Source organism: Emys orbicularis, chromosome 4 (genome assembly GCF_028017835.1).
Source record: "Emys orbicularis isolate rEmyOrb1 chromosome 4, rEmyOrb1.hap1, whole genome shotgun sequence".
NCBI classification, from domain to species: Eukaryota; Metazoa; Chordata; order Testudines; family Emydidae; genus Emys; species Emys orbicularis.
Window position 1 is genome coordinate 74,577,173 of NC_088686.1, and position 26,242 is coordinate 74,603,414.

The 26,242-nt window shown below is 49.2% G+C and overlaps 1 protein-coding gene across 1 annotated transcript; it reads right to left on the bottom strand.

Annotated features, from left to right (window-relative positions):
* Positions 1-26,242, bottom strand: SLC39A13 (solute carrier family 39 member 13). Its single transcript, XM_065403110.1, has 10 exons — positions 26,177-26,242; positions 16,946-17,248; positions 16,246-16,359; positions 14,558-14,679; positions 9,948-10,100; positions 5,295-5,384; positions 4,541-4,591; positions 4,141-4,273; positions 3,927-4,026; positions 1-2,864 (listed from the first exon to the last, which is right to left on the bottom strand). Exons 2-10 carry the CDS (start codon positions 17,214-17,216, stop codon positions 2,789-2,791), a joined length of 1,110 nt encoding a protein of 369 aa, XP_065259182.1. The 5' UTR covers positions 17,217-17,248; positions 26,177-26,242; the 3' UTR covers positions 1-2,788.

Consider the following 26,242-nt stretch of genomic DNA (forward strand, 5'->3'; position numbering starts at 1 on the left):
CTATGCGGAGACAGGTATAGCTTGCTAACTGCAGGGGTATTGCTCTGTGGTCCACTGGCAGTGGAAGAGAGAAGGATTTTCTTTACCAAGAAAAACAAACCCACACTCAGTACCATTTATTTCATCTCTATTGTCTCCATGCAGATCAGATCAATACAGATGAATGGGAAAATGCACAAGAGTAGCTGAAAAAATAGAGCTAGAAAATAGGATTTTTTCTGCATTTCCAAAAGTGACAAATGTAGTGGAGTGGCTAACAGCCTCCCTCCCACAGGCCCTTGTTTCAGCATGCAGTGGAGCAGCTAACCATCGCTCTTTAAGGCCCTGTGCTGCCCCTGTGGGTGTAGCTTCCCAAGAACTGCAGACTCAGTCCAGGCTTGGGCTGCCAGCCAAAAGAAACAGCTCCATGATTAATGCTTCAGTGTCACCCACTGCACATTCCTGAACACTGAGCAGAATCCCTGCTGTGGTTTACATTCTTGGCCAAACCCCGCACTGATGCAATAGCACCAAGGCCCAGGCACTAAGCCCTGCAATGCACTGGGCCCTTAACTTAAAAAATGCCAACCTGATTTTCAATTAACATAAACTCTTGGGAAGTGCTGGGTGTACATACATTTGCTTCCTCCAGGCTCCCACACCAGAGGTTTTGTAGCTCCAACCCCCAGATAAACTAGCCACACTGTGGTGGAAATAGTATCTTGGGGCCTCTCTGAGTACTTAAGGGCTAGGGGTCATCTCTGATGCCTCAAAAGAAGAGGGTGAATGCTTCATTGGAGCTCACAGCAGCTGGATGATATAGGCAGCAGCTGTCATGGGAAAGCAACTTTCCAGGGTCAAACAGAGCATTGTACTGAAACAGCCTCCCTCATGGCTCCAACAGATCTAGCTGGCAATGTAGGGATAGGTGTAAGAAAAGCTGCAGGGATTTTAGTCACTGGCCCATCTGCAGAGAATGTTGCAAGCAGAAGTTCTCAGGCTTTCTTCAGAAAGTGGCAGGGAAGCTACCATATGGAAATAGTCAACATTTTCAAAGCTCTTAAGGAAATGAGGGCAACCTGCTCTGGGCAGTGCTTCTGGCTTGTTACTGCCTAAGCCAACCTGGCCACTCACTGGAGCCCTAAATGTCCTGAACAGCATCAGGAGCCAGCCCTTTTCAAAAAGGTCCTGGCTACACAAGAAAGCTGTATTTATTTAACAAAAGCAATTTAGATACAGATTTAAATTGATGCAACCCCTGGTTAATGGCAGAGCTCATTTGTATCCTATGTGATGTCTGATGGCACAGGAAGGATTCAGAATATCCTGTTGTGGACTCTTATTTTGTGCCTCACACAAGGAGGTTGCATTACTTTAACTACATTGGTTCTAAACAGATTTAATTAAAATCAGTGCAACTTTCTCCTATAGGTAAGGCCTAAGCAAGTGTGCATATGTTTAGGGAGTTCTGACATTCCAGAGGAGGTGGGGTTGTCAGAGTTGGTAATCCCCATCAGTCAAAACCAGGAATTTTTAGATTTTGTTTTACTAGTCGGTTAAACTGGCATCAATTGGGATCCCAGACACCACATGACTTCAACTCAAGGGCACAGTCACTGTCACACTCAGTTCCTTCTCCAAGCTTTACAGCCACAGTGATTTCAGACTCACTTTTCATCCTTCTCACCGGCAGGTTCCCCTTTCCAGTGTTTCTCAACCTTTTTGATACCAGGGACCGGCTTGCTGCCTTCTTAAACTGTGTCGGCGATCTCAGGGACCGAAACACTGCCCCATCCATATCACTCTCACACACACTCTCACACACACACACTTTTCTTCTCTGCTCTGCCCTTTCCCTATGTATAGTCAGTGTTTTCTCTCTCCTCCATTCCTCCTCCCCCCATTCCTCCTCTGGTGGAGGCCAGAGTCCAGGCCCTGCTCACTCTACACCTGCTGATGAGAGGCCTTAGGAGGGGGGCAGTGACTGAGCAGGTTTCCCCCAGATACAGATGAGCTGATGATCTGGGATGATAGGAAACATTTGCTGACCATTTCTCAAATATGCACCTAGGCTGTGTTGAACAGGGGAGGGGATAGGTTCTCTAAACAGAGGAGTTAAGGTTAAAGGCAGAAGCTTTCAAGCTAAGCTATATAACCTCCTATCCCAACCTGCCCCAAGTATTAGGCCTGATTTCAAAGCTAAGGCAGAAGAACTCAGAGAGGCAGACTGTCCAGGCTGACACCATCCCATTTTTCTACTGATAAATGAGGGCTGAGTGGGAAGGGGCCTTCTCACCTCTATGCACTTATGTGGTTTTGATAGTACCTTTGCTCCTGCTAGGTAGGCTGCACTGGGGAATGTTGGTGGTTTGCTGCTGCTTTGGGGAAATTGTTTTCTTTCTAAGCCTGGAGTAGCAGGTAAATCCTTCTTTGCCAGATACAGGGATCTTGTCTATTCACTGAGCAGCTTAAGATGTGCAATTCCAACACTTGTTCTTACTCCAGGGTGAGACAGTCTGTTCTCCTTGGAACAGGTTCTTGGTTCATTTCTTCTCCTTAAAAGCTTTCACTCCATAAAACACCAACATTGGAAGCCCTGGTTTGTGGGATTTTAACAGAGCAGGGATAGAAGAGCCAGGGAACGGAGTCCAGCATCCCCAATGACTCCCTCTTTTTCTCAACTGCCTCTCACACTAGCAGCTGGACCCACAAGCGCACACAGAAAGTTACATTAGTGTTCCTTATTGCTTTGTAACAGCTCAAAGTCAATGCAGCTCTGGGAGGCAGCATGAGGAGGTCTGAGCGGAGGTCATTCTGTAGTGAGTGAGAGCAGCACCATGACTGTAATGCCTGTGCACAGGAGAAGGATCTGCTGCACGGAGTTCCTAGGGAAGAAACAAGAGTCAGAATGGGCCAGGAACCAGTCCCAATCTGCACAAGTACAGGGGCTCAGGAGTCCAATCTCTTATGCACTCTGCCCCTCTAGACTTGTCACTCAGAACAAGGCTGTTGTCTGAATGAAGACATGCACATGGGCAAGGCAGCCACCTCCAGGAGTAGGAAAGATATTCACAACACTTCCATGTGTGTGGCAGAGAGAGGTCTGAGAAACCACTCTTATAGGAGACCAGGCTGGATACTGGAAGTGGTAAGGATGTAGTGATCATTCTATGGAAGATTGGTACTATTGATGACAGTAATGAACAGAGAGTTGGGGTTTGTCACTGAATGGCAGCAGTACAAAGGACTATATTTCGTGAAAACAAATGTTGGGAAATTAATACATCTAGGGAGCAGAGTGCAATGGGAAGAATTAAAAATCCATCATAATGGAAAGTGACTGAGAAATCTTAAGTCACAATAATTTGCTATTCCTCTGAAAGAGAATGGTCCCTAGTTCCCTGCAGTGGCAAACTCTCAAAGATCAGAGGGTTAAAAAATAATTGGAAGTGACATTGGCTTTGCTGGGAGCTGAATGCATTCATGTCAACAGATGAATTCAGTCAGTATTCAGTATCAAATTGGCATTGATTGCTTGTTTTATACCCTCACAATGTCAATTCAGCAAAGCACTGAATTAGGGATGGGGAAGGAGTAGATACCCTGAGGACAGCGTTAGGTCAGGCGCTTGGCTAGACAACAGCCTAGACTGAATCTGTTCTATCTAACATGCTCAGGAGCCAGCACATTATATTAGAGATAGGCTGTGATAAGCCTTTCAGTCAGCGTGCCCTGTATTAACTAGCAGCCAAAAGCTGAGTACCTGGCACAGCACAGCAGACTCTGATAGATACCATCTCACCTCTCATGGGATTTGGGGAGGAAGTGCTCACCTGCTCCCAGGAACAGTGTGGTGGCATCCAGGAGGCTTTACCACCATGTTCTCTCCCACCACCACAGCAGAAATGCTATACCAGCATACTAGTAACCACAATGGAGCCACTTACCAGGGATTCTTCTCCTCTAGGAGGTCAGGCACAACGTTTACCAAGGCAATGTACAGGAATCCCCCGGAGGTGAATGGGAGAATCCAAGCTACAGTTTCCCCTGCACATGCAGTGAAAATCACCATTAGTAATGAGAAGGGATATAGGAGAACAGACAGAGGAAAGTAGGCACACAATCAGACACATTCCTCAGTGCAGCCCCAGTGAGCCTTACCTGTCCCTTTAGGCGACTGAGAACAGATTGCAAAGCAGGTTCCTAGAATTCCACCCAGAGCTGTGGAAAGCTGCATCTTGGCTGCACTCCAGCGGTCAAACCCAGCCCGGAGCAGGATGGCGAAGTCTCCTACCTATGGGAAAGCAGAGTCAGTGGTTATCGATCCTAACTCTCCTGAACACAGAGACCAGCATTAACAAAGGAGATAGCTCGACTAGGAACATGGTGGGTGAACACCAGCACTCAGCAGGGAGCAGATCCTCCAAGGAAAGGAAAGAATGATGCAGAGCAGAGGTAACCCCCACCAGCCCTCTTCCTGCAGACAGAGCACTGCTGTCCTGCTTCAGACCAGGTCCTAACTTCCCAGCTCCCCTGGCAGCAGGCTGCAGACCCTTCTCACCTCATGTGGGATTTCGTGCAGTAGGATTGCCAGGGTGGTTAGGAGCCCAACCTGCAGAAGATGGGAAAAGTCTATTAGGAAATGGTTTCAAAGCTCAGTGGTGCTGAGAGTACAGTCCCCCACCCCTAAAGTGAATGGACTCTGGCTGCCTTGTGTTAAGCGCTCAGTATAGAGACATATGAGATAACTATCTGGTCCATGCATGCCTAATGCAGGGGCCAAGGGTCTCCAAGATCTGAAACATTAGAGCAGGGGTCAGGAACCTTTCAGAAGTGGTGTGCCAAGTCTTCATTTATTCACTCTAATTTAAGGTTTCGCGTGCCAGTAATACATTTTAACGGTTTTAGAACGTCTCTTTCAATAAGTCTATAATATATAACTAAACTATTGTTGTATGTAAAGTAAATAAGGTTTTTAAAATGTTTAAGAAGCTTCATTTAAAATTGAATTAAAATGCAAAGCCCCCCGGACTGGTGGCCAGGACCCGGGCAGTGTGAGTGCCACTGAAAATCAGCTCGCGTGCCGCCTTTGGCATGCATGCCATAGGTTGCCTACCCCTGCATTAGAGCCAGAAAGGCTGTGTCCCGAGCAGGGCTGCTCCCTGCTGTTTTCTCCAGTACAGCACTGTCTTGGCAGCTACCCCTTGGGGAAGTGATCCCCAAGTCATTTACTTGGCAGGCAGGCACACACTACAGCTGAGAGAAGGGTTCTCCCAGATCTCCAGTTTGGCAGGGGGGTGCGGCACAAAACTTACCTTTCTGCTAACCAGGAAGCTGGCTGCCACCGCCAGGCCATGTGTGAAGTTATCAATGGTATTAGCCAACAGGTTAAGGTATCCACTGATCTGCAGAGGGAAGTCAGAGGCATTCATGAGTGAGGGAATTTGATGAGGTTCAGGGTAGGGGGAAGCATCAGGTACAGCCAACGGGCAAGTTACCCACTCTAAGAGCAGGTGAATCATGGTGGGGCAGGGCTGGTCAGTGGCTTAAACCCCATGTCTGTGCTTTAGACAGGACACTGCATTGCCACATTCAGCTCTAGTGCAGACAGGGGGAGCCTTAGGGTTGAGAACTCCATCTTAGTGGGGAAGGGGAAGAGAGGTACAAGCATAGAAAGAGCTCTAAAGACAGGGAGAGAAGACGAGAAAGAGGCTTACTAGAGAAAGGGAAGAGAAGGAAGGCAGTCTGGAGGAATAAATCCAATTATAAAGCAACAACAGATTTCAGATGGTGTCCACAAATTTGCATAAGCGACTGGGTTCTAATATAAGTAGAGTCTGTTTTCTAGTCAATTGCATAGTTTAATATACAACTTGTCAAACGTCTCCCATGCAAGACATGGGAGGTACAATGCAGCAGAGCTAATGCTGCTGGTGGAAGCTGAAATTTACTTTTTGTGGCTTAAAAACTTTAAATATTGCATTAAATGAAAAAAAACAAGAACAAGAAACAAATCAAAGGAAAGTGCTAACAGCCCCTAAGAAGTCAATTTCAATTCTGATGGACCTACTTTGAGGTTGGCTGCTGCCTATTGACATATTCTGATAAACACTTCTAAACAACTACAAGCAAGTGCCCACCTGCTGCCCCCACACTGGCTTGTCTCCATCTCTTTTTTAGTGTTTTCTATAGTGCCCACCACTATAGTATTTAAGTTCTGCACAAATTAATTTGATTTACATAGCAATGTCTCTAGTGGACTTCATGGAGTCTTCTGCGCTTTTGTGGTTCTAAGAAACTGCGTAAGGCATCTCATTCTGGCTAGTGGGAAAACGTTATCACAGGAAAGGCATGTGCTAAGGTGATCAGGCTCTAGATTAGCCTAAAACTTTTGGAAGCTCATTCCATAGCTGAACCCGCTTCACTGAGCACTATCTCTTGCTCTCATGTACTTTGAGAATCTATCTCATCCTTAAGTAAATTGTTCCAATGGTTAATTACCCTCATTAAAAATTATGCCTTATTTCTAATCCTAAATTGTCTAGTTTTAGTTTGTAAGCATTGGATTGTGTTATGCCTCATTTGGCTAGATTAAAGAGCCATCCACTTCATCATGTAGGTACTGGCAGACCATGATCAAGTAATCTATTAACCTTCTCTGAGAATAAACGTCTTTAGTCTCTCACTGTAAGACATATTTTTCAGAACTCATATAATTCCTGTAGCTCTTTTATGAATGCTTTCCAATTTTTCAGCCTTCTTTTTAAAGTCTGGGCACCAGAACTGGACACAGTACTCTAGTAATGGTCTCACTAATGCTATTTACAGAGGTAATACCACCTCCCTATTCCTACTAGATATTCTCCCGTTTATACATCCAAGGACTGTGTTCACCCTCTTAGCAGCACCACAATAGGAGCTAATTTTTAACTGATTATCTACCCTGGCCCTTCCGTACTTCTCAGAGTCACTGCTTTCCATGATACAGTCCCCCATCTGTTAAGTGTGACCCCTCACTCTTTGTTCCTTGATGTACGACCTTGCATTTGGCTGTTCAAATAAGCCCACCTTACTTAGCGATGCAGGTTGATCTGTATAACTAAATTATCCTCATCATTATTTACCGCTCCACCAATTTGTGTCATCTGCAAATTTTACCAGCAATGATTTTATGTTTTCTTTCAGATAACTGATACAAATATTAAATAGCAATGAGCTGAGAATAGATCCCTGATGAACTGTACCTCCATTGGATGATGATTCCCCATTTACAATTATGTTTTATGATCCATCAGTTAAACTGTTTTTAGTCCATTTAATATGGGCTACATTAATTTTGTATATTGCTAATTTTATCAGCATGCCATTTGGGACTAGTCAAATGCCTTACAGAAGAACACTATGTCGACACAGTTACGTTTATCAACAAAACTTGTGATATAATCAAACATTACATCAGGTTTTGCTGACAAGACCTATTTTCCATAAAACCAAGTTGGCTGGCACTAACTATGCGACCATCTTTTAAGTTTTTACTGATTATGTCTCACATCAGCCTTTCTATGATTTTGCCTGGGATTGATACCAAGCTAATCAGCCTGTAGATTCCCGGGTCCTCCCATTTCCTTTAAAATACTGGCACATTATCATACAATTTTTCTTCCCCTTTATACACACTGAATGTAGTATCTTCCAACCTGTGCACTACTCTATGTGCACACACCAGAGCATGTGAAAGTCACAAACATGAAAAGTACATAGTAAACTAGATTTACACTGCATCCTACATATTAAAGGATAACAAAGAGTAGCAAAATAATTTAAGAAATAGGCAAAAGCAGAGATTTAAAATAAAAGGAAACAGAATTAAAAGAGGAAAGGGCCGAGTTTATAAGAAGCTTTTAACTGAGTGTAATCAAGTTGTGCACTAGCCAGCCCATGTAACCACATCTTATGGTTACCCTCTCACTTCCTTCTCTAAAGTTTGTCAAACATATTTGTTGCATGTTGCCTTAAAAATTTAACTCGTAAGCTCTCTCAGGCAGGTATGCTCTTTTACTGTTTGTACAGTGTCTAGCACAATGAGGTCCTGATCCTTGATTGGAGTCTATAGATGTGTCTGTAACACAAATAATAAAATAGTGAAAATTTTCTTTCATATGTAAACCATCAAAAGTCACTAAGCTAAGTTAGCTGTGTAATTAATTGCCTCAGTCCCCAAACTGCTAAATTATTACAATACAGATGTTAGAGAAAAAAAGAAATCAGCACATAAAAAGTCTGTCAATAAAGAAACTAAAAATAGCATAGGTATGAAAATAATGAGGGGATAGTCAGAACACCCCATGCTCTCAGACTAGTATTTGAGACAATCTGATGAGTTCACTAAAGATAGCACTGGGGTAACATATGCACAAGGAGCAGAATTATCATTGTGAAGACATAGGAACTGGCTTTTCCTGACTTTGAGAGCTTCCCTTTCCAACCCTGATGTAGTTGTGTAGGGAATTTTTGGAAAGAGTTGTCCAATCTGCTCCAGATCATGTTTCAGACATGATTAAATTAAACAATTCACTCTTAAACTTTCAACATTTTTCTGTGAATGGCTCTGTCCACAATCCACCAGACCAGGTTTTCAGGCACCCTCAATGCAGAAACCCTGCACTACTCTGGCTGAATTTCAAATCTCTCCCTCCTCAACACATAATGGCAATTCCACCTGGGAGCAGGTGTAGGACACTGCACTCCCTCCTTCTGCACTCTGGGTTCAGCTTGCTGATCGTTTACAGTAACTCCTCATCCAAGGGTGACCAGACAGCAAGTGTGAAAAATCGGGACGGGGAAGGGGGTAATAGGAGCCTATATAAGAAAAAGACCCAAAAATCGGGACTGTCTATAAAATCGGGACATCTGGTCACCTTAAGTCATCCCGGTTAATGTTGTTTCGTTGCTGATCAATTAGAGAACATGCTCGTTTAAAGTTGTGCAATGCTCCCTTCTAATGTTGTTTGGCAGCCGCCTGCTTTGTCCACTGCTTGCAGAAAGAGCAGCCCGTTGGAGCTAGCTGGTGGGGGCTTGGAACCAGGGTGGACCGGCAGCCCCCTAGGTTCCCTGTGCGGCAGCCACCCAGCAGGCTATCAATTGCCGGCAGTTCAACTGTCCCCTCCCCCCACTGCCATGTGCTGTTCCTGCCCTCTGCCTTGGAGCTGCTCCCGGGAAGCTCCTGCTTGCTTGACAGGGGGGAAGAGGGGGGCTAATGTCAGGGTTTCCCTCTCCCCCCTACTCCTGCCCCACCCCCGCTTACCCCTTCTCCATGGGGGTGGGGGGACGACAGGACGGGGTTCAGGACAGAGGGAGATTCCTGGGAGCAGCTGCTGTCTCAACTTGCTGATCTACTTAACAAGGCAGTTTACTTAGAGGGGATCAGGTACTTAAAGGGGCAATGCACATCTCTCTCTCACACAGGGTTTGTGTCTCTGTCTGCCATGCTGTCTCCCCTCCCTCCATTCGTGCTGCCTTGTAGAGTGTGAGGCTACATTAACAACGCGTTAACCCTTGAGGGCTCAGCGAAAAGCTAGTTCATCATTTAGCAGTAAGGCATTCCCTGGGAAATATCCCACCCTCTGACTTCACCACCTCAACCAAGCTTCACAATCATCATTGCGGTGTATAGTATTAAATTGTTTGTTTAAAACTTATACTGTGTGTGTGTAGATATATGTGTGTGTGTAGATATATATATATATCTACACACACACACACACACACACCTATACATACATATATATATAAATAAATGACAGAGAGAGAGAGAGAGTCTTTTGTTTGGTGAAAAAAATTTCCCTGGAACCTAACCCCCCCTATTTACATTAGTTCTTATGGGGAAATTGGATTCGCTTAACATTGTTTCGCTTAAAGTAGCATTTTTCAGGAACATAACTACAACGTTAAGGGAGGAGTTACTGTACCTTGATTCTTCGGTCCGGTGGGCAAGAAGAGAGAGAGGAGCCATTACACTGAGCCATGTTTGTCTCTGCTCTTTGGACTGTGCCGGCTACTTTCTGCAGGGAGAAGCTGTTTCCATTTGGAATCCCTCCAGAAGGTGCTTTAGAATTATTGCCCTGAATCAGAGAGAAACAACTGTTACCACTCTCTGACCTCCAACAGAAAGTGTGCTAGAAGAGGGGCTAAGAAAGTCTCCCTTTATCCTTAATCCTTCCCTCCCTAAAGCCCAAACACAATGCCCTTTGGCCTCAAATCTAGTAACCACAGCCTGCAGAAATGGAATAGATTTCTGGGTGGCTTTATTCAAGTTTATGAAATGGGATTCATATATTTAAGTAGCTGAGTTAAAAATTGACCTGCACTTGTTGAAGCAAGAAAGGAATCTGAAAGACATTATTTTAATGTCAAATCTCCTGCTGGGGCTAGAAAAACACTCTAAACCCAATACAAATTCTTCAGGAGCAGTGAAGTTTGCTAAAGTGCACTGGACCAGGGATCAAAAAAGTAACATTTGGTCCTCAGTGTAAAGAATATAATGGGACTCTACAACCAGGTTGTATATCATGGAATGGGGGACATCAAACCCCACAGTATCACATAATAGGGAGAAGGTTAGGAGACAGGGCTGGGATAGGTGTATCAGCTCCACACACTCACTTAGGTTTACAGGTCACATTTAGCTGTTCTTTGCAAACTCTTTTCAGTGTGTGGTCTCATTTTCTCTTACCTAGAGGCATGGGATCAACAAGAGCCCAGCACAGTTCAGATGCCACCCAGAAAGTCTGTAGATTCCCAAGGGCTGGCCACTTTATGCTCCATTTGCATAGTTTTGGAGCTGACCTCTTATCCCTTTGTGAGTGACCATTTATCCTTTGTTGCTAGGTGACTCCTGCCTCATCCACTACGTCACATAAAGTGGCCAATCACAAGACCCTTCCATTGTGACCAGCCAATCCCATGGACCAAGGGCCCAGAGTGGTGGTGAGGATAATTCCCACTACCCCAGGGACATAGCAGGGAACCTCTTCTTCTAACTATGGTGGATTTAAATCAATCACCAAGAGGAAAGCCTCAATTTAAATAATCTATTTTAATCAACATTTCCATTTGTACTTCAGTTATTTTCTAAAGAAAGGTGCATTTTCATTGGTTGACATACCCATTAAAACATGGTGATTTACAACTAAATAGAGCAGGCCTGCACAACATACGGCCCGCGGGCCGCATGCGGCCCGCGGGGGCTCACTGTGCGGCCCGCGGGGGCTCACTCTCAAGCCTGGGAGGAAGGGGGAGCAGCGGCGCGCGAATCAGCTGTTTCGCGCGCCGCGGCCGCTCGGGGTCTCCCAGTCCCTCCCAGGCTCTCAAACCCGGGAGGGAGGGAGAGATCCCGAGCGGCCGCGGCGTGCGAAACCGGCCCCCCTGCCCCAAGCGGGACACGGGCAGGGAGCCCTCGCGCGCCGCCACGCCTCCCCCCCCCCCCGCCCCAAGCGGGACACGGGCAGGGAGCCCTCGCGCGCCGCCGCGCCTCCCCCCCCCCCCCCGCCCCAAGCGGGACACGGGCAGGGAGCCCTCGCGCGCCGCCGCGCCTCCCCGCCCCAAGCGGGACACGGGCAGGGAGCCCTCGCGCGCCGCCGCGCCTCCCCCCCCCCGCCCCAAGCGGGACACGGGCAGGGAGCCCTCGCGCGCCGCCACGCCTCCCCGCCCCAAGCGGGACACGGGCAGGGAGCCCTCGCGCGCTGCCGCCCCCCCCCCCGCCCCAAGCGGGACACGGGGATGGAGCCCTCGTGCACTGCCGCGCCTCCACCTCCCGCCCCAAGCGGGACACAGAGCCCGTGCACGGCACCGCACCCCCCAGGCCTCAAGCAGGACACGGAGCCCTCGTGCGCCGCTGCCCCTCCCCACTGCCCCAAGCGGGACACGGGCACGGTGCCCTCGCCCCCCCCCCCCAGCAGGGACATGGGGCTCAGCCACCGCCCCCGTCCTGAGCGCTTCCCCCCCCCCCCGGGACCCCTGCCCCATCCACCCCCTTCCCTGTCCCCTGACTGCCCTCCGCCGCCCCATCCAACTCCTCTCCTGATTCCCTATCCAACCACCCCTTCTCCCTGTCCCCTGACCACCCTTGGAACCCCTGCCCCTGACTGCCTCCCACCGCCCCATCCAACCTCTGCTCCTTCCTGACTGCCCCCCGGGAGCCTTGCCCCCATTCAATCCCCCTGTTCCCTGCCATCTGACCGCCCCGACCCCTATCCGCCCCCCCACCACCCCCCTGAACTCCCCTGCCCTCTATCCAACACCCCCTCCCTGCTCCCTTACCGCGCTGCCTGGAGGTGGCTGGCGGCGCTACAGCCACGCCGCTCGGCTGGAGCCGGGCCACACCGCCACCGTGCAGTGCCTGGAGCACCGGGTCAGGCTGAGCTTGCAGCCCCCCTGCTTCCCGCAAATCAGCTGTTTGCGCAGGAAGCCTGGGAGGACTGAGAAGCAAGCGGCGGCTTCGCGCTCAGGCCCAGGGAGGCGGAGCAGAGGTGAGCTGGGGCGGGGAGCGGTTCCCCTCCACGCCCCTCCCCCCGGGTTACCTGCTGTGGCGCGGGTGGCTCCCCCCACCCCAGCTCACCTCCGCTCCGTCTCCGCCTCCCTGGGCTTGAGCGCGAAGCCACCGCTTGCTTCTCTGCCCTCCCAGGCTTCCCGCGCGAACAGCTGATTCGCGGGAAGCGGGGGGGGGGATGGGGAGAAGCGGGGCAGAGTGTTCAGAGGCGGAGGCGGAGCGGAGGTGAGCTGGGGCCGGGGAGCGGGGCGGAGAGCTGAAGCACCCATGGGGTCGGCTCCTAAGGCGCCACTTTTGGATAATGTGCTCCGGGGGAGCAGCCGCTCCCTCTGCTCCCCCCCAGCTACGGTCCTGGTCACTTCAACTTACCGGTTGTTAAATTTAGAAGCCCTTTTAGAACCGGTTGTCCCGCGCAGGACAACTGGTTCTAAAATGGCTTCTAAATTTAACAACTGGTTCCCGCGAACCGGTGCGAACCGGCTCCCGCTCACCACTGGAGACTCCCCTTGCCGCTCTCACCCTAGGAGACAGAGACCTCCCAGCAGGGCTGGTGAGTGCGGCCAGGGAAGGGGGAAGGGTGTGGTGGAGTGAGTGTCTGGGAGATGTGCGGGGGGTGCTGGGCTGTGAGGGTGTGGAGGGCGCTGGGCAGTGGGGGAGGTTTGTGTGTTTTGGGGTGCTAGGCAGTGGGGGCCTGTTGGGGGGTGCTGGGCAGTGAGGGAGATCTGTGTGTGTCAGGGCACTGGGGGGTCTGTGTGGGGCATTGTTTAGTTGTGGTGGTGGGGCTGTGGGGAAGGGCACTGGGAGGGAGGGAGGAGAAATCTGTGTGTATTGGGAAACTAGCGAGTGGGGGGAACCCGCGGGGCCGGGAGGTTTCGGCCCTCAGCTGTTTTCTTTGGAGTAATATGGCCCTCGCCGCTTTACGAGTTGTGCAGGCCTGAAATAGAGCCTTTACACTAGATTTTTTTTTTTTTTTTTTTTTTTTGCTAGCTAGGAAGGTATATTATAACTATACACATTTATTTAAGCAACAACATAATATTTTCAGATTCTTATTCATTGTACATAATTACTATATTAGAAAATGGTGAATGTATTGCTTATTTACTACTGTTGTGCCATAGTTATAAAGCTTGACCTCAAAAGTTACATGTTTCCCCCGATTCTTTCTTTATAGAAAAAAGCAGCTTTTAACTCAAAGTTTTTGATATAGACTCTTGGATTCAGCATATTTATTTTTTATTTAAAATATTTTAAAGAGACTATAAGTTTAAGCCTTAACATATCATTCAGATCTCTTTTTAAACAGGTTTATTTTTAAAAAGAAAAAAATATAATTTAAATAACAAAATAAATCTGATTTAATTTAAAAAATCCAAAACCCAGGGACAAGAAATACCAGCCAAACCCACAGGGCAAGAGCTTAGCTTGGAGATGAAAGGTCTCCTTTCCCAGGTCCAGAAGAATGGAGCAAGTGCCCAGACACATGGCTCTGCCCAGCACTGCTGGCCTCCCAAACCAGGCTTTGAGTTAAATCACAGCTCCCAGGTTCCCCTGAGGAGCCTACCAGGAGGGGAGGGTAATAGGACTTAGTGCATGTGGCAGGGTACTGCTGGAGAAGCCCTTAATCAGCTCCTGCCACTCCAGCCCCAATCAGGGAGAATGGATTGGGGCTGGGTGAACCACCCTATGTTTGCCTGGTAACTGACCACACCTGCCAGCCTCATTAGCAGGAGCTATAAGGCTGGAAGGAAGTGAGAGAAAGGGGGGGCAGAGACGAAGGTCAGGCTCAGAGGGGAGTCTGTTGCTGGCCAGGCTGTGGTAGGCCAAGTAGCTGTAAAGCCTGTATATAGTTGGAAACTGGTGGTGGGAAACTGATCACAGATAAAGAACATGGGTGTTGCACCAGATTGAAGTGTCCCCGATTCACAGAGGAGAGGAACCAAGGGGCCAAATCCAGAGGGGCACAGTGTGTACCCGGTTACAGTGCAGTATTTGTATGGCAACTCCTTTCCCCCTTTATCACCCACTCACCGCACTGGGCCACTCTTGCTTCTCACTCTCTAGGAACATCTTCTCCAATGCCAGGAAGGTCAGGAAGCCAATGATCACCCAGAGGCCAAGAAGCTTTTGCTGCTGCAAGCTCTGCCCACCTCCTAGAAAGCAAAAAAGATCTCTGTTTGCATTGTTGGGGTGCCTGAATGGTAAGCCTCACCCCCAGTACAATGTAGCTTGTGACTGAGGGACTCGAGACAAGAATATAGGGCAGAAAGCATTTCCTTTAGTCCTATGAGAAGCACAGAACAGACACCCTGCAGAAAACCCCATTTGTTTCATCTACTTATCCTTGATCCAACCTAGGGCAAGTGGGAAACTAGGCTGCACATCCCCAATACTCCAGCAATGGAGTCTAGCCTGTCTCCTGGGTACTCTCAAGAGCCTTCTAAGCCCAGCTCCTAAGCATCTCTTCCATAAATTACTGTGCAAAGGTGAGCAAGGCAAAAATCGCTTACCAGAGGCTACAAAGAAGCTTGTATCAGCACAAATCCTGCATCTGAGCCTGTGTGAGTAGCGAGTACAGACATGAAGGTTGTGCTTTGGGAAGCTGAGCCAAATACCTATCTTCCCCATCACACCACACCCGGGCAGGTTATTAACCCAAGGCTACAACACGTTCCTTTCAATTAGGGCTGAGATTATCAGATCCTCATCTGTTTGGCCTGACTGCAGGGGCAAAGACTGTGCTCCAGCAACAGGACAGGCAAAAGCATTAGAAATGTGACACAGGCGCGACATGCAAACCTGGAAGCTTAAGACAAGAGAAAAGACTAATAAGAAGTGAATAAGCTGCAGCAGAGAAGGTGCAGTCACTGGAGGCCCAAGGCACTGGACTGTGCTGACCCTGCCTGTGCAGTGAAGATGGAAAGGACCAGGAGAGAAGCAGAGCTTTGAGAGGGATTCTGAATTTCCACTGCTTAGATCCACATAACAAATTATGGGAAATCCAGGCTGTTCCTCTATCTCCTACATTCTCAGGAAGGAAAGGATTCCACAATTCCTTAGGCAGAGATCAGTGGGAATCCAGCCCTTGGTGGGAGATGCTGTGACAGAAATCTGGCCCCCTGCAGTACTGTTCCCGGAAGAGTCGGGAAGAATCTCTCTTACTGAGCAGCTACCACCTATAGGGTTCAGCAGCACTCAGCTTCTCATGACACTAGTTTGCCCAAGTGCAAACATAACTTATTACTTGTCTCCATGGGCCCTTTAGAAAACAGCTACAGGAAGGGGCTATGCTAGTTGTTTCCCAAGCTTTATCCCAGAGCAGACCAGGGCCATCTCAGCCCTGGTGCTCAGTTTGCTGGCTGAGTTGGGACTCTGCCAGCTGCACCTTTCTTTCCTCCCCACCCAAGAACTCTAGGGACTTTCAATTTCCACCACTTCTCCTCAGGCACAGCCTGGGAGGTCAGCAGATTTGGGCTCTGTTGTACCAAGGTAGGGAATGGAGGGGGAGTGATTCACAGAGTCAAGGAACCCTTGATTCACAGAGACTCCAGGAGCAGTACCAGGAGAAAGGCAAAGGCCCCCCAGAGCCCACCAGGCCCCTACATAGAGAGATGGAACATTAAGAAAAGCAGCATGGTGCAGATTCACAAGAAAACATAGCAGCCAGTGCCTGGGGATGGCTCTGGTGCTCAGGACATTAGTACAGTGCCAGGTATTACCTGCAGTGGCGCTGCAGGTGTAGGCCCAAGCCTCAGGGAGGAGGTGGAGAAATACATTCCCCAGAAGCCCACCAATTGCAAAACTCAACAGCTGCTTCAAACGATTGGATCCCACTGAAAAACAAACAAATGCCAATCACAGCCCAGGCCTGGAGCCCAGACTCCTCCTGACAAGTTGTGTGAGACACCCAAATTAGGAGCCATTGCAGCCTGAATTACCAGGGAACATGAGGAGGGAAAGGAACTGTGTGTGAGACAGACCCCAGGGCACTGCACCACTCTGAGCGAGCTGTGGGTGGCACTGTGCCTCAGAACCTTGTGCCCTGGCAGTGAGGCTCAGAGCATGAACTGTACATTCAAGGGGCCTAGGTGAGAGGAGTCTGTACTCCAGGGAAGTGGAGGAGCATGTGAGCATCCCCCCCCCAGGATCCAAGTTAGAGAATGCTCTAAGTATGAGCTCTACACCTGAAGTCCCAGAACCCCCCACTCAGCTGGGGGACTACCTGCCCCATTTTTAGAAATGGCACGAGTCACCCATCTTATAACAGAAGTGAGTTGTGCCTGCATTTCAGTAGGCAGCATTTCTAGGACACCAGGAAGATCCCAGCTCCTGTGTTAGACATAAGAACATTGCCCCATTCAGTCACTGCCTATGAGGGGGCATTGGCATCAGGAACAATAAGCCAGAGAGCAGATTTACCTTCTGATCGCAGAGCAGCTCCTGTCTCAAGGGGAACTACCAGCAGGGGGAAGACTCCACTCAGCCCCACCATAACTGAGCCAATCAGAGAAAAGATCCAAGCATCCAGTCGCTCCCCACTGAACAGAGTTCCCCAGGACTTGGCCTCTTTCTCACACAGAGGACTGGCACCGGTGGTGGCCTTGCCCACTTGGAGCTCCTGGGCTTCACAGGGGATGCTGAGCAGAAACAAGGCAAGCGTCCCATGAAGCAGAAACCTTTGCCCTGTCATCGCTGAGCAGTTTCAGCCTGGCTGGCCAATCTCTGAAAGGAAGGAGGAAAAGCTGAGTTCTGAGAGAAAATGCAAAACCCACAGCTCATCCCTCAGAGTCCTTGTCCCCTTCTGGAGGAAATCATGGCCTCTCAAACTCATATATCCTCTGTCCTTCAATTCCCTTCCTGGGTAGCTTGGTCCCCACATATATCCCCCTTTGTATAGGGAACCCGTATTTTCCTCTTCTTCCTGTTTCCTCTTAGTTTCAGTTCCTGGATTTGAGCAGATGACTGGAGGGCAGGGACATGCTCTATCATTTGACATCTGAAAATGCCTGTTTGGTCCCTCAGACTCCCCTTGCCATGGGAAGGAGTCCAGCCTCCTGCACCTTCCCTCAGCACTTGGTTTCTCCAGAGTCTCTGCTGCTCAAACTGCACCCCTAGACAAAGTTTCCTCTCTGTGGGATACGCTGTCCCAGGTGGGCTCCAGCAAGGCCCTTGTATAATGGAGCTATAAAGATAAAAAAAGTAATGAGGTGATTTTAGGGATACGCTGAAGCAGAGGCTCTGTCTATACTTGGGGGCAGGGCAAATGCAAATCCCCAATGGAGACATGCTAGAACAGGGGTCGGCAACCTTTCAGAAGTGGTGTGCCGAGTCTTCATTTATTCACTTTAATTTAAGGTTTCGCGTGCCGGTAATACATTTTAATGTTTTTTAGAAGGTCTCTCTCTATAAGTCTACATTATATAACTAAACTATTGTTGTATTGTAAAATAAACAAGGTTTTCAAAATGTTTAAGAAGCTTCATTTAAATTAAATTAAAATGTTGATCTTACGCCACCGGCCCGCTCAGCCCGCTGCTGGTCTGGGGTTCTGTTCACCACAAGCCGGCAGCGGGCTGAGCGGGGCCGGCGGCCGGGACCCCAGCTCAGCCCACTGCCGCTCAGGTGTTCCATCTGCCGGCTCCTGCCAGCCGGGATCCCGGCTGCCGGACCCGCTCAGCCCGCTGCTGATCTGGGGTCCCGGCCCTGTCCACATACAGTGGGTACCTACCTTCTCCCTGGTTCTAGCCCATTCTCTTCTTCTCTCTGCACTGAGCTGAGGGTGGGAGTACACTGAGCACAGGGCTGGGGGGTGAAGGGTCTGGCCAGGAGCTAGAATGAGGGAGGGGGCTCAAGATTGGGGCAGGAGGTTTGGGTGTGGGGCACTTACCTGGGCAGCTCCCATTTGGTGCGAGGGGAGCAGGTGGGAATATGGGGGGGGGGGTGTGCAGGAGCTCCCATTTGGTGCTCAGGGTGGGGGTGGGGATGTGGGGGGTACAAGAGTCAGGATGTGGGGGCTGCATGCGGTGGGGGGCTGGGTATGTGGGGGGGTGCAAGAGTCAGGGCAGAGGGCTGGGGGCATGTGTGGGGGGTGCAGGTGTCAGGGCAGGGGGTGGGGGGGCTGGGTATGTGTGGGGGTGCCAGAGTCAGGGCTGGGGTTGGGGGGGGGGTGAAGGAGTTAAGCAGAGGGCTGGGTGTGTGTGAGGAGGGCTGCGGGGCACAGGGCAGAGGGCTGGGTGTGTATGAGGGGGGGTTAGGGCTCAGGGCAGAGCAGGGCCACCGAGAACAGGTTCGGGCCGCAGTGAAAAAATTTTTTCGGGTCCCCCAGCAAGGGCGGACCAGCTAAACAGGGCCGACGAGGGGGCGGGGGGAAAAGCCGGGAAAACCGGGCCCCCTTCCGGACTGCCGGGCCCCGGTAAGGTGACGAGAGGGGGGAAATATAGGCCCCCTTCCGGACCGCCGGGCCCCAGTAATTTGTACCGGCTTCCCCCCCCCCCCATCGTCGGCCCTGGGCCAGAGGGCTGTGTGTGTGTGTGGGGGGGGGGGTGTCAGGGCAGAGGGCTGGGGTGTGTTTGGGGGGAGGTCAGGGCAGGGGACTGGAGGCGATATGTCCCTATTTCACCCACCCCTTCCCCAAGGCCCTGTCCCCGCTTCTTCTCTGCCTCTGCCGGGAGCAGGGAGCACTGACTCCACTCCTCCCCAGCCCCTCCCTCGCAAGAGCCATCAGCTGATCGGAGGGCAGGGAGGGAGGGACGGAGAGGCGGAGGAGGGGCAGGAACCAAGCACACTGCGGGAAGAGGCAGGGGAGCCGGCAGGACCAAGCTTCTGCCCCCTGCCCCCCCGGGGGGAGGGGGGGCGAGGGGGAAGGCGGAGAAGAACGGGCCGGGCCAGGCTGGGCAGGATTTTTAATGGCATGCTGCTGCCTGCCGGGACTCCGGCAGGCAGCAGCGTGCCATTAATAATCGGCTCGCATGCCGTCTTTGGCAGCGTGCCATAGGTTGCCGACCCCTGTGCTAGAAGATTAGTGGGATAAATGGCACTGAAGCAGTGTGTCTACTTTAGGGGTCTGCACACCAATGTACTGGAGCAAGTTTTTCTGGTCTAGACAAGCTCTCAGACCCCTCAGTTGAGGCATTTTTCTTAAAACCATCTGCAGTTCACCTTTAAAAGGGGAGTAATTTTAGTAAATCTGAGCCTCAGTAGCTATAATGAAAGGGACCAAGAGCCTTCATGTCCTGCTGGATCAAAGTCCTGCTCCAAGCACAAACTGCCTGCCAGTTGGATGAAAACTTCTCTGATCATAGCTGATCTCCAGATAGCAAACTTCTTGAGATTGAGAACCGTATTAATTTTCAGGGAGAAGTTCTCCTTCCAACTGTCTCATAAATACTCTGAAAATCTCTGTTCTCCCTGACAAGGAGTGTCACTGGGAATCAGATTAGAGATTGTTCACTTGTTATAGGCATAAATGCCAGTGCTTTGCCATGTGATGGGTGGAATTCCAGTCAGGGCCCTCAGCAATCATAATGAGGAGATTTATGCAACACAACTATCTCCAGCAGAATCAAAGGATTATAAACAACACATCTAAAAATCCACAAGCTCTGCTTAGTGTCCTGACGACAAACTGTCAGGTCTTCACAGTCATCCCAGCGATCAGACACGGGCTAATGCTTGGGGTAAGTGTTAATGACAGAACCACAGGGAGAGGAAGTTGTGTCAGATGTGGTCCCCACCCAAGTTGTGTAGATGAAAACCTCCTGTTGTCAATGGAATGCATCTGGGACACTTCCATGCCATCTGGCTTCCTTCACACAGTCTAGGTCTCTCTCAGCTACAGCCCTGCACTGGGATCTGCACAGCTACTGTACAACTACGTGGCCTGGAGAACCCTCCCAAAAAGAGGAGAGTTCTGAAAGCTTTAGCCATCTAGTATCTGACTCGGCATCCTCCCATTGCATGAGTGCATAGTGGGCTGAAGGTTTCACACACATTAAGGGCAGAAATAGCTAAAGTATAGAGCACAATCTTTTCTCTACTAAACCAACTGCAAGGGAGTCTGCATTTACAGTATTTCCTGTTATAAACTGCCAGAGAATTCAGCACCTTTTCCAGTCTGATTCTGTGCTAATGGAAACTGGTGCCCTTAGTGGCAGGGTGAGAGCTTGGAAAATGACTGACAATAGTTAAAATGGAATAAATTGCCTAGGGAGGTTGTGGAATCTCCATCTCTGGAGATATTTAAGAGTAGGTTAGATAAATGTCTATCAGGGATGGTCTAGACAGTATTTGGTCCTGCCATGCGGGCAGGGGACTGGACTCGATGACCTCTCGAGGTCCCTTCCAGTCCTAGAATCTATGAATCTATAGCTTCCTATACCAAGAGAGTAGCCATGCTGGGCAGATCCCAAGTAGCAGAGCTCTGGGCTGGCCCCAGTACTAAGCAGAAGGGCCCAAGCTGAGGCAAAGAACAATCCTAACAAAACAGCTGCTTTCATCAGTTTGTGTTGTCTTGGATGAAGAACACTGGAAATAGGCCCTAACCCCTAACGTCCCCACTTCTGCTGTACAGTTGTTATCCTGGGGTGTGCACTGTCACCATTTGAACCACAGCAGAAGATCAGGCTAGAAGAGAAGCTGACAGTTCATGTCACACAAGGGAAGGTCCTCCAACCTGCCCATCCTCCCCCAACTGGGTTGGAACCACCAAAATGGGGGCCCCACATCTGCCCAAGACCAAATGGCAAATAAATTGGACACCTGAAGCTCCGTTTAGTCTAAACAACAAAAATCCTGTTTAGAGACAGGAGTATGAGGGGCAAACAGCAAATCCCAAAAACTCACAGCATGGAGCACAACTGACTGCAGATCTCTTAGCAGGATTTGCTCTAGCAAGAAGGTTAGGGAGATGACTAGGGAGACTAGAATTGCTTCTCCAGAAAAGAGATGACAGTTGCTTAAGGGACAGCAGAAGCAGAACCAGATTCTCTTACTTCCACTCATGTCAATTAACTGTCTGAGACTTCGGGTTTGTTCTTATTAATAAAACCAGAGAAGGAAGTTATACATCCTCCCAGGTGAGTCAGAAGATGCCCATGGCTCTCAAGTCCCTTTTCTGGTAGCACAGGAACCCCCCATATTCCTCCAAGCTTCTTACCTGTGGCTGTTAGGAATTTATGACACAGCAGTGAGGGACTGCACACATAACAATTCACCCATATCTACCTCCATGCCCAGAAAGATGCTTAGAGCAATCCCAGCATTTTTATGCTGTTTATAGTGCCTCAAGTCCCACTACTTTACAGCTTGCTATTCATAACTCCATAGTCTCCTGGATTCCGTATCCCACTGCTATAGACTTCTCAGCAGGCAGGATGCTTTTCAATGCCTGTGAAGTCTCTAAATGCACGTTACCTACAAGGAAAGCCAGATTAAACAGTCACCTCAAATACACCACTAACAGCAACGAAGTGGGCTGCCAGGACCCACACTGCCTCAGATCCAAAGCACTCAGGGGAATATAGGAAGATATATCATGGTGTCATTAAAGTCACAGGTTCATATCACATTCCTGGTTTTGTGATTTCCCCCTATCGTAGGCACTCAGCCACCACAGCAATGGGAGCCAGATAAACAACTAGAGAGACAGAGAGGATCTCAGATGCTCCAGTACAGTGGGGCAGAATTTTAAAAGCACTAGGTGTACTAGGATTTAAAGCAGACCTGACACTGTGGAAGTGGATGATGGATTCAATATACGCAGACACACACAAATGGTCAGGGCTTATTTAAACACTTAATTTGAAAGACAGTAGCTCCAACAGCACAGCACCCCATCATACTGGGGTCAGGACCACCTTAAAGGAGAAAGTGCCCCTTACACAATCACAAGTACCACTCTCTGTGGCACCAACATGTTCTGTGGAGGTCTCCTATCCAAGTACTGAAGAGGGTTAGCTCTGCTTAGCCCTTTCAATCACAGCTGCAGAGCATATGACTGAAATAGCTAAAAGTATTCCCAACACAGGAATAACAGATGCCACAACAGAAAGTTAAAGATGAAAAGAGGGATGGAAATTTTGCCATTCACTCACTCCTGGTGGTGGTGGTGTGTTGAATTCAAAGCATGAAAATGAATCACATTTCCCCTCCCAGTGTACAAGCCTAGAGTCTGGCCTCCTCCCCGGGTACTTACACAGCAAGCAGACTCTGCAGCAGTCTCTATGAAAATGCAAACAGAATTAGAAATGCAGATTCGCACCAAGACAAAAATCTATTGCAAGTCAGAAAAAGGAAGGAGAGATAAAATCAAATATTTACACAAGATGCTCCTGGAATTGCCAAGTCCCCTGCTGAAGCTGAAGGAGACTTCTAGTTCTTTCTGCAAGCTGTTTTCAGCCAATGCACCTGGAAAGTTCATCCCAGCCCTCCAAACAACTCTCAAGTGCTCTGTGCGTGGCAGTGAGTTCACTCTGCTCCTGCCTCCTCCCCCGCACAGCCAGTAGCTCTGCTCTTTCAGACAACACGGCTTTAGCGGCTTTTTGGCACAAGCCCACGTTCCATCATGATGACACTTTAAATGTGCTTGGAAACATTTTTTATAGTTATTTTCCCTGGAAGCCCATGGCCTGTTCATGGAGCCACAGTGGAACACTACGCAGAACAGAAAAGTTATTTCACTAAAGAGGAAATGGAAACAGCAGCTAGCAAATTCTCCCAAAGCCTCATTCCATCAGCCCTGCAGTAACCTCCGGATTCCTACTGAAAACCCCAACACTTCTGACAAGGATTACCAAGCTCGCCAATTTCCAGTTAATTGCTCCAGTATTCGGTCTCTCTCAGGAGTTTACTTCTCAACCACATGCCATTTCTGAGAAGCCCAAAGCACTTCATAGTACTCTCCCTTTCCCTAGGATCAAAATATCTTGCTTTATTCAGAACTGCATCTCTCCCTATGGAATGCATCTCTTCTGCAAAGCATACATACATGTGAACATCACAATACCCAGAACTAAAAGCTGCATACATACAGCTAAGAAGGGTAGCAGGATTAGGAACACAAGAACACCACCACAGAAAAGTCCAAGGTCCAGCAAATTCAGATCTCATCTCTAACTACAACTAATACTAGAATCTTGAGAGGAAAATGTGAGGTGGGGGTATTTCTTCCTGACCTTCAGGCCAGCAATAAGCCTCATCCCCCGAAGGACAGGAAAATGTCTTCCCAAACCAACTTGGCAATCAACCTCACCCCTCAGGGATAGGTGTGGTTTCTTCCTGACCCAACCCAGCAATCAGCCTCAGGCCCTGAAGCAGGAGTATTTTAGAGCCTTCGTAACATTTATCTTAGAGCATAAACAGGCATCATCATGAGCTCGCCACTAGATTTTCTCCACCAGCTAACACACATTAAAAAAAACTACAATATATTAGCTAATGTGTTCAAAATCAACTACAACTAGATTTTGAACACATTAGCTAACATATTAAGAACGCAAGGCCCTAGATGGCATTCCTGAAGATACAGTTTTTATCTAAAAGGAAGAGACATCTATAGCAGTGGTTCCCAAACTGGGATTCGTGAATGTTACAGGGAGTTCTTGGGGAAAAATTCCCTAATGGCGGACAGAGCTGTCCATAGGGCCAGCAGCCTGGAGCCTTGGGGGACTTCCAAGAGCTAAGCAGATCAAAGCAAGCATATCTATCACACTGAGGAGATTTAAACTTCAAGACTCCTTTTACGAAATAGAAAGGGAGGTGGATATTTTTTGCGGTTTTTAAAATTAAATAGGCTGCTAGTGTTGTTTTTAAATTATTATGAAGAACAAGTTTAAGCTTTGTTGTAACATGCATTGTTTGCCTGGACTGCTCAAGACCTGAATGCTTGTGTAGGAGGAACTCTTTGAGTTGGCTTCTTAAATATCTTCATGCTGTTTCACATCTGATACTCCTTGATGAAACATAGGAGCCAGAGGCGCCAGTACGGGGGGCGGAGGGGGGAGAGGGTCATGTGCCACCCCCATGTCAGTGCCCCCCCCCACAGGTCCCTCCCCTTTTTTCCGGCAGCACCTTCAGGGCCCCCCCCTACTTTTCCAGCGGTGCCCCCACCCCAGGCCTGGGGTGCGCGGGGGCTTTGCCTCTGCACCCCTTTTTTCTACTGGCGCCTCTGATAGGAGCCTTGTCTTATAACAGGCTTAATCAAAAGTGATACAAACTACAAAAGTGAGCTCTTGGAAGAGTGTTGCCATTTTCATAATGTAATAAAAATACTGTAATGATAAATAATAATAAAGATGTCATAAAAACAAATTTTATATTTCCAAGCTCACTGCTTTTATAATTTATGCTGAGGTAAGGGAGAAAATCCCTGGAAATATTCATTTTTGTGAGCCCCCTCCTAAGACTTGACATTTTAGTGAAAGGAGTTCACGGGTTGTTAAAGTTTGGGAACCACTGATCTATAGCAATCTTACCATGAATGGCTGAATTTGTCACCACTAAATTTCATCTAAGTAATGCACATCAGAAGGGATAATTGATCAACTCATACAACTTACTAGGTTATAAATTAACTGTAACTTCTCAGGGAAAAGAGCTGTGTTGTCACTATACACAGTGCAATGAAGTTCTCTAGGTGAATGCACAACAGCAGTGAAAAAAGCAAACAAGTTGATAGATAGAATGGTATTGAAAATCCTGCAAATGTTATCATTCCATTATTAAAGGTGACAAAGGTAGTCACACCTATAGATGAAGTTGTGTGACACCTTTCACTCTAAGACCTGTTTTCAGTTGCTAATAACTTTGCCAGACTTAAGCCATTTGAGCTGGAATACTGTTTCACTCTCATCACCCTACCTCCAAAAGGATATAGCAGAAATAGACATGGAAGATGGAAAATTATTAGAGACAAAGACAGTTATTACTGTAAAAAGGAGATGAATAAAAAGGATTCTTGAAATATGCATATAAAATATTGAATGGTGCAGTGAAGCAAGAACAGGTACTGCTCTGCTGTTCATTTCTCCTGTAACACGGGAACAAGATAACAGCCAATGAAATCCAAGGGCAGCAAATTTAAAACTGGAAAAAAGAAACATTTTTACACAACACCCAATTAACCAGTGAAACTCACTGCCACCAGACATCTGAGGCCAAGCGCTGGGCAGAGTGTAAAAGAGGGTTTAACGTTACTGCGGCCCGGGGGCAACTCCGCAGGCCCCTGGACAAGTGCGCAGCGCTAGGGACACCAGCCCTCGGGGCTGGGCACAAGTCAGGCTTAGGAAGCAACTTCTGCAGCAGGCTCCCGTCGCTGCCCCTCAGGGGCTCCGGACACCAGACCAGCGGCCCGGGGCATGTCCCGCGACCCTGCGGCAGCGAGTCCCGCCAGTGCCGGGCGGCTGCCAGGAGCGAGCAGGCGCTGTCAGCCCCGCCCCGGGGACCGCGCTGCACCGATGGTCCCTGTCGGAAGCTCGGTCTCTCGGCTCCGCTAGGACCATCACTATTGCCGGCTGGGCCCGGCCGCAGGGACCCGCCTCCCCTGGGTGGGGGCGCTGGGCACCGCCGCCGGCCCGGCCGGGGCTCCAGGCGGGGCGCCCTGGGAAGCACCGTGTCCCGCCCGCTCCCCGCCACGGGCACCCAGCGGCCAGTTACCGTGCGGAGGCGCGCTCTGGGCTGCCCCTGCCATCCAGCTGCGGCTCCGCTCGGGACTCCCCGGCT

Bases quoted from the DNA above. Each gene is read 5' to 3' on its own strand.
- SLC39A13 (XM_065403110.1), bottom strand. From the start codon at position 17,216: ATGACAGGGCAAAGGTTTCTGCTTCATGGGACGCTTGCCTTGTTTCTG. The intron at 14,680-16,245 runs GTAATACCTGGC...TTTGCTTTCTAG, and splicing joins CACCTGCAGCGCCACTGCAG to GAGGTGGGCAGAGCTTGCAG. The intron at 10,101-14,557 runs GTGAGTGGGTGA...TCTCTGATTCAG, and splicing joins AGCAAGAGTGGCCCAGTGCG to GGCAATAATTCTAAAGCACC.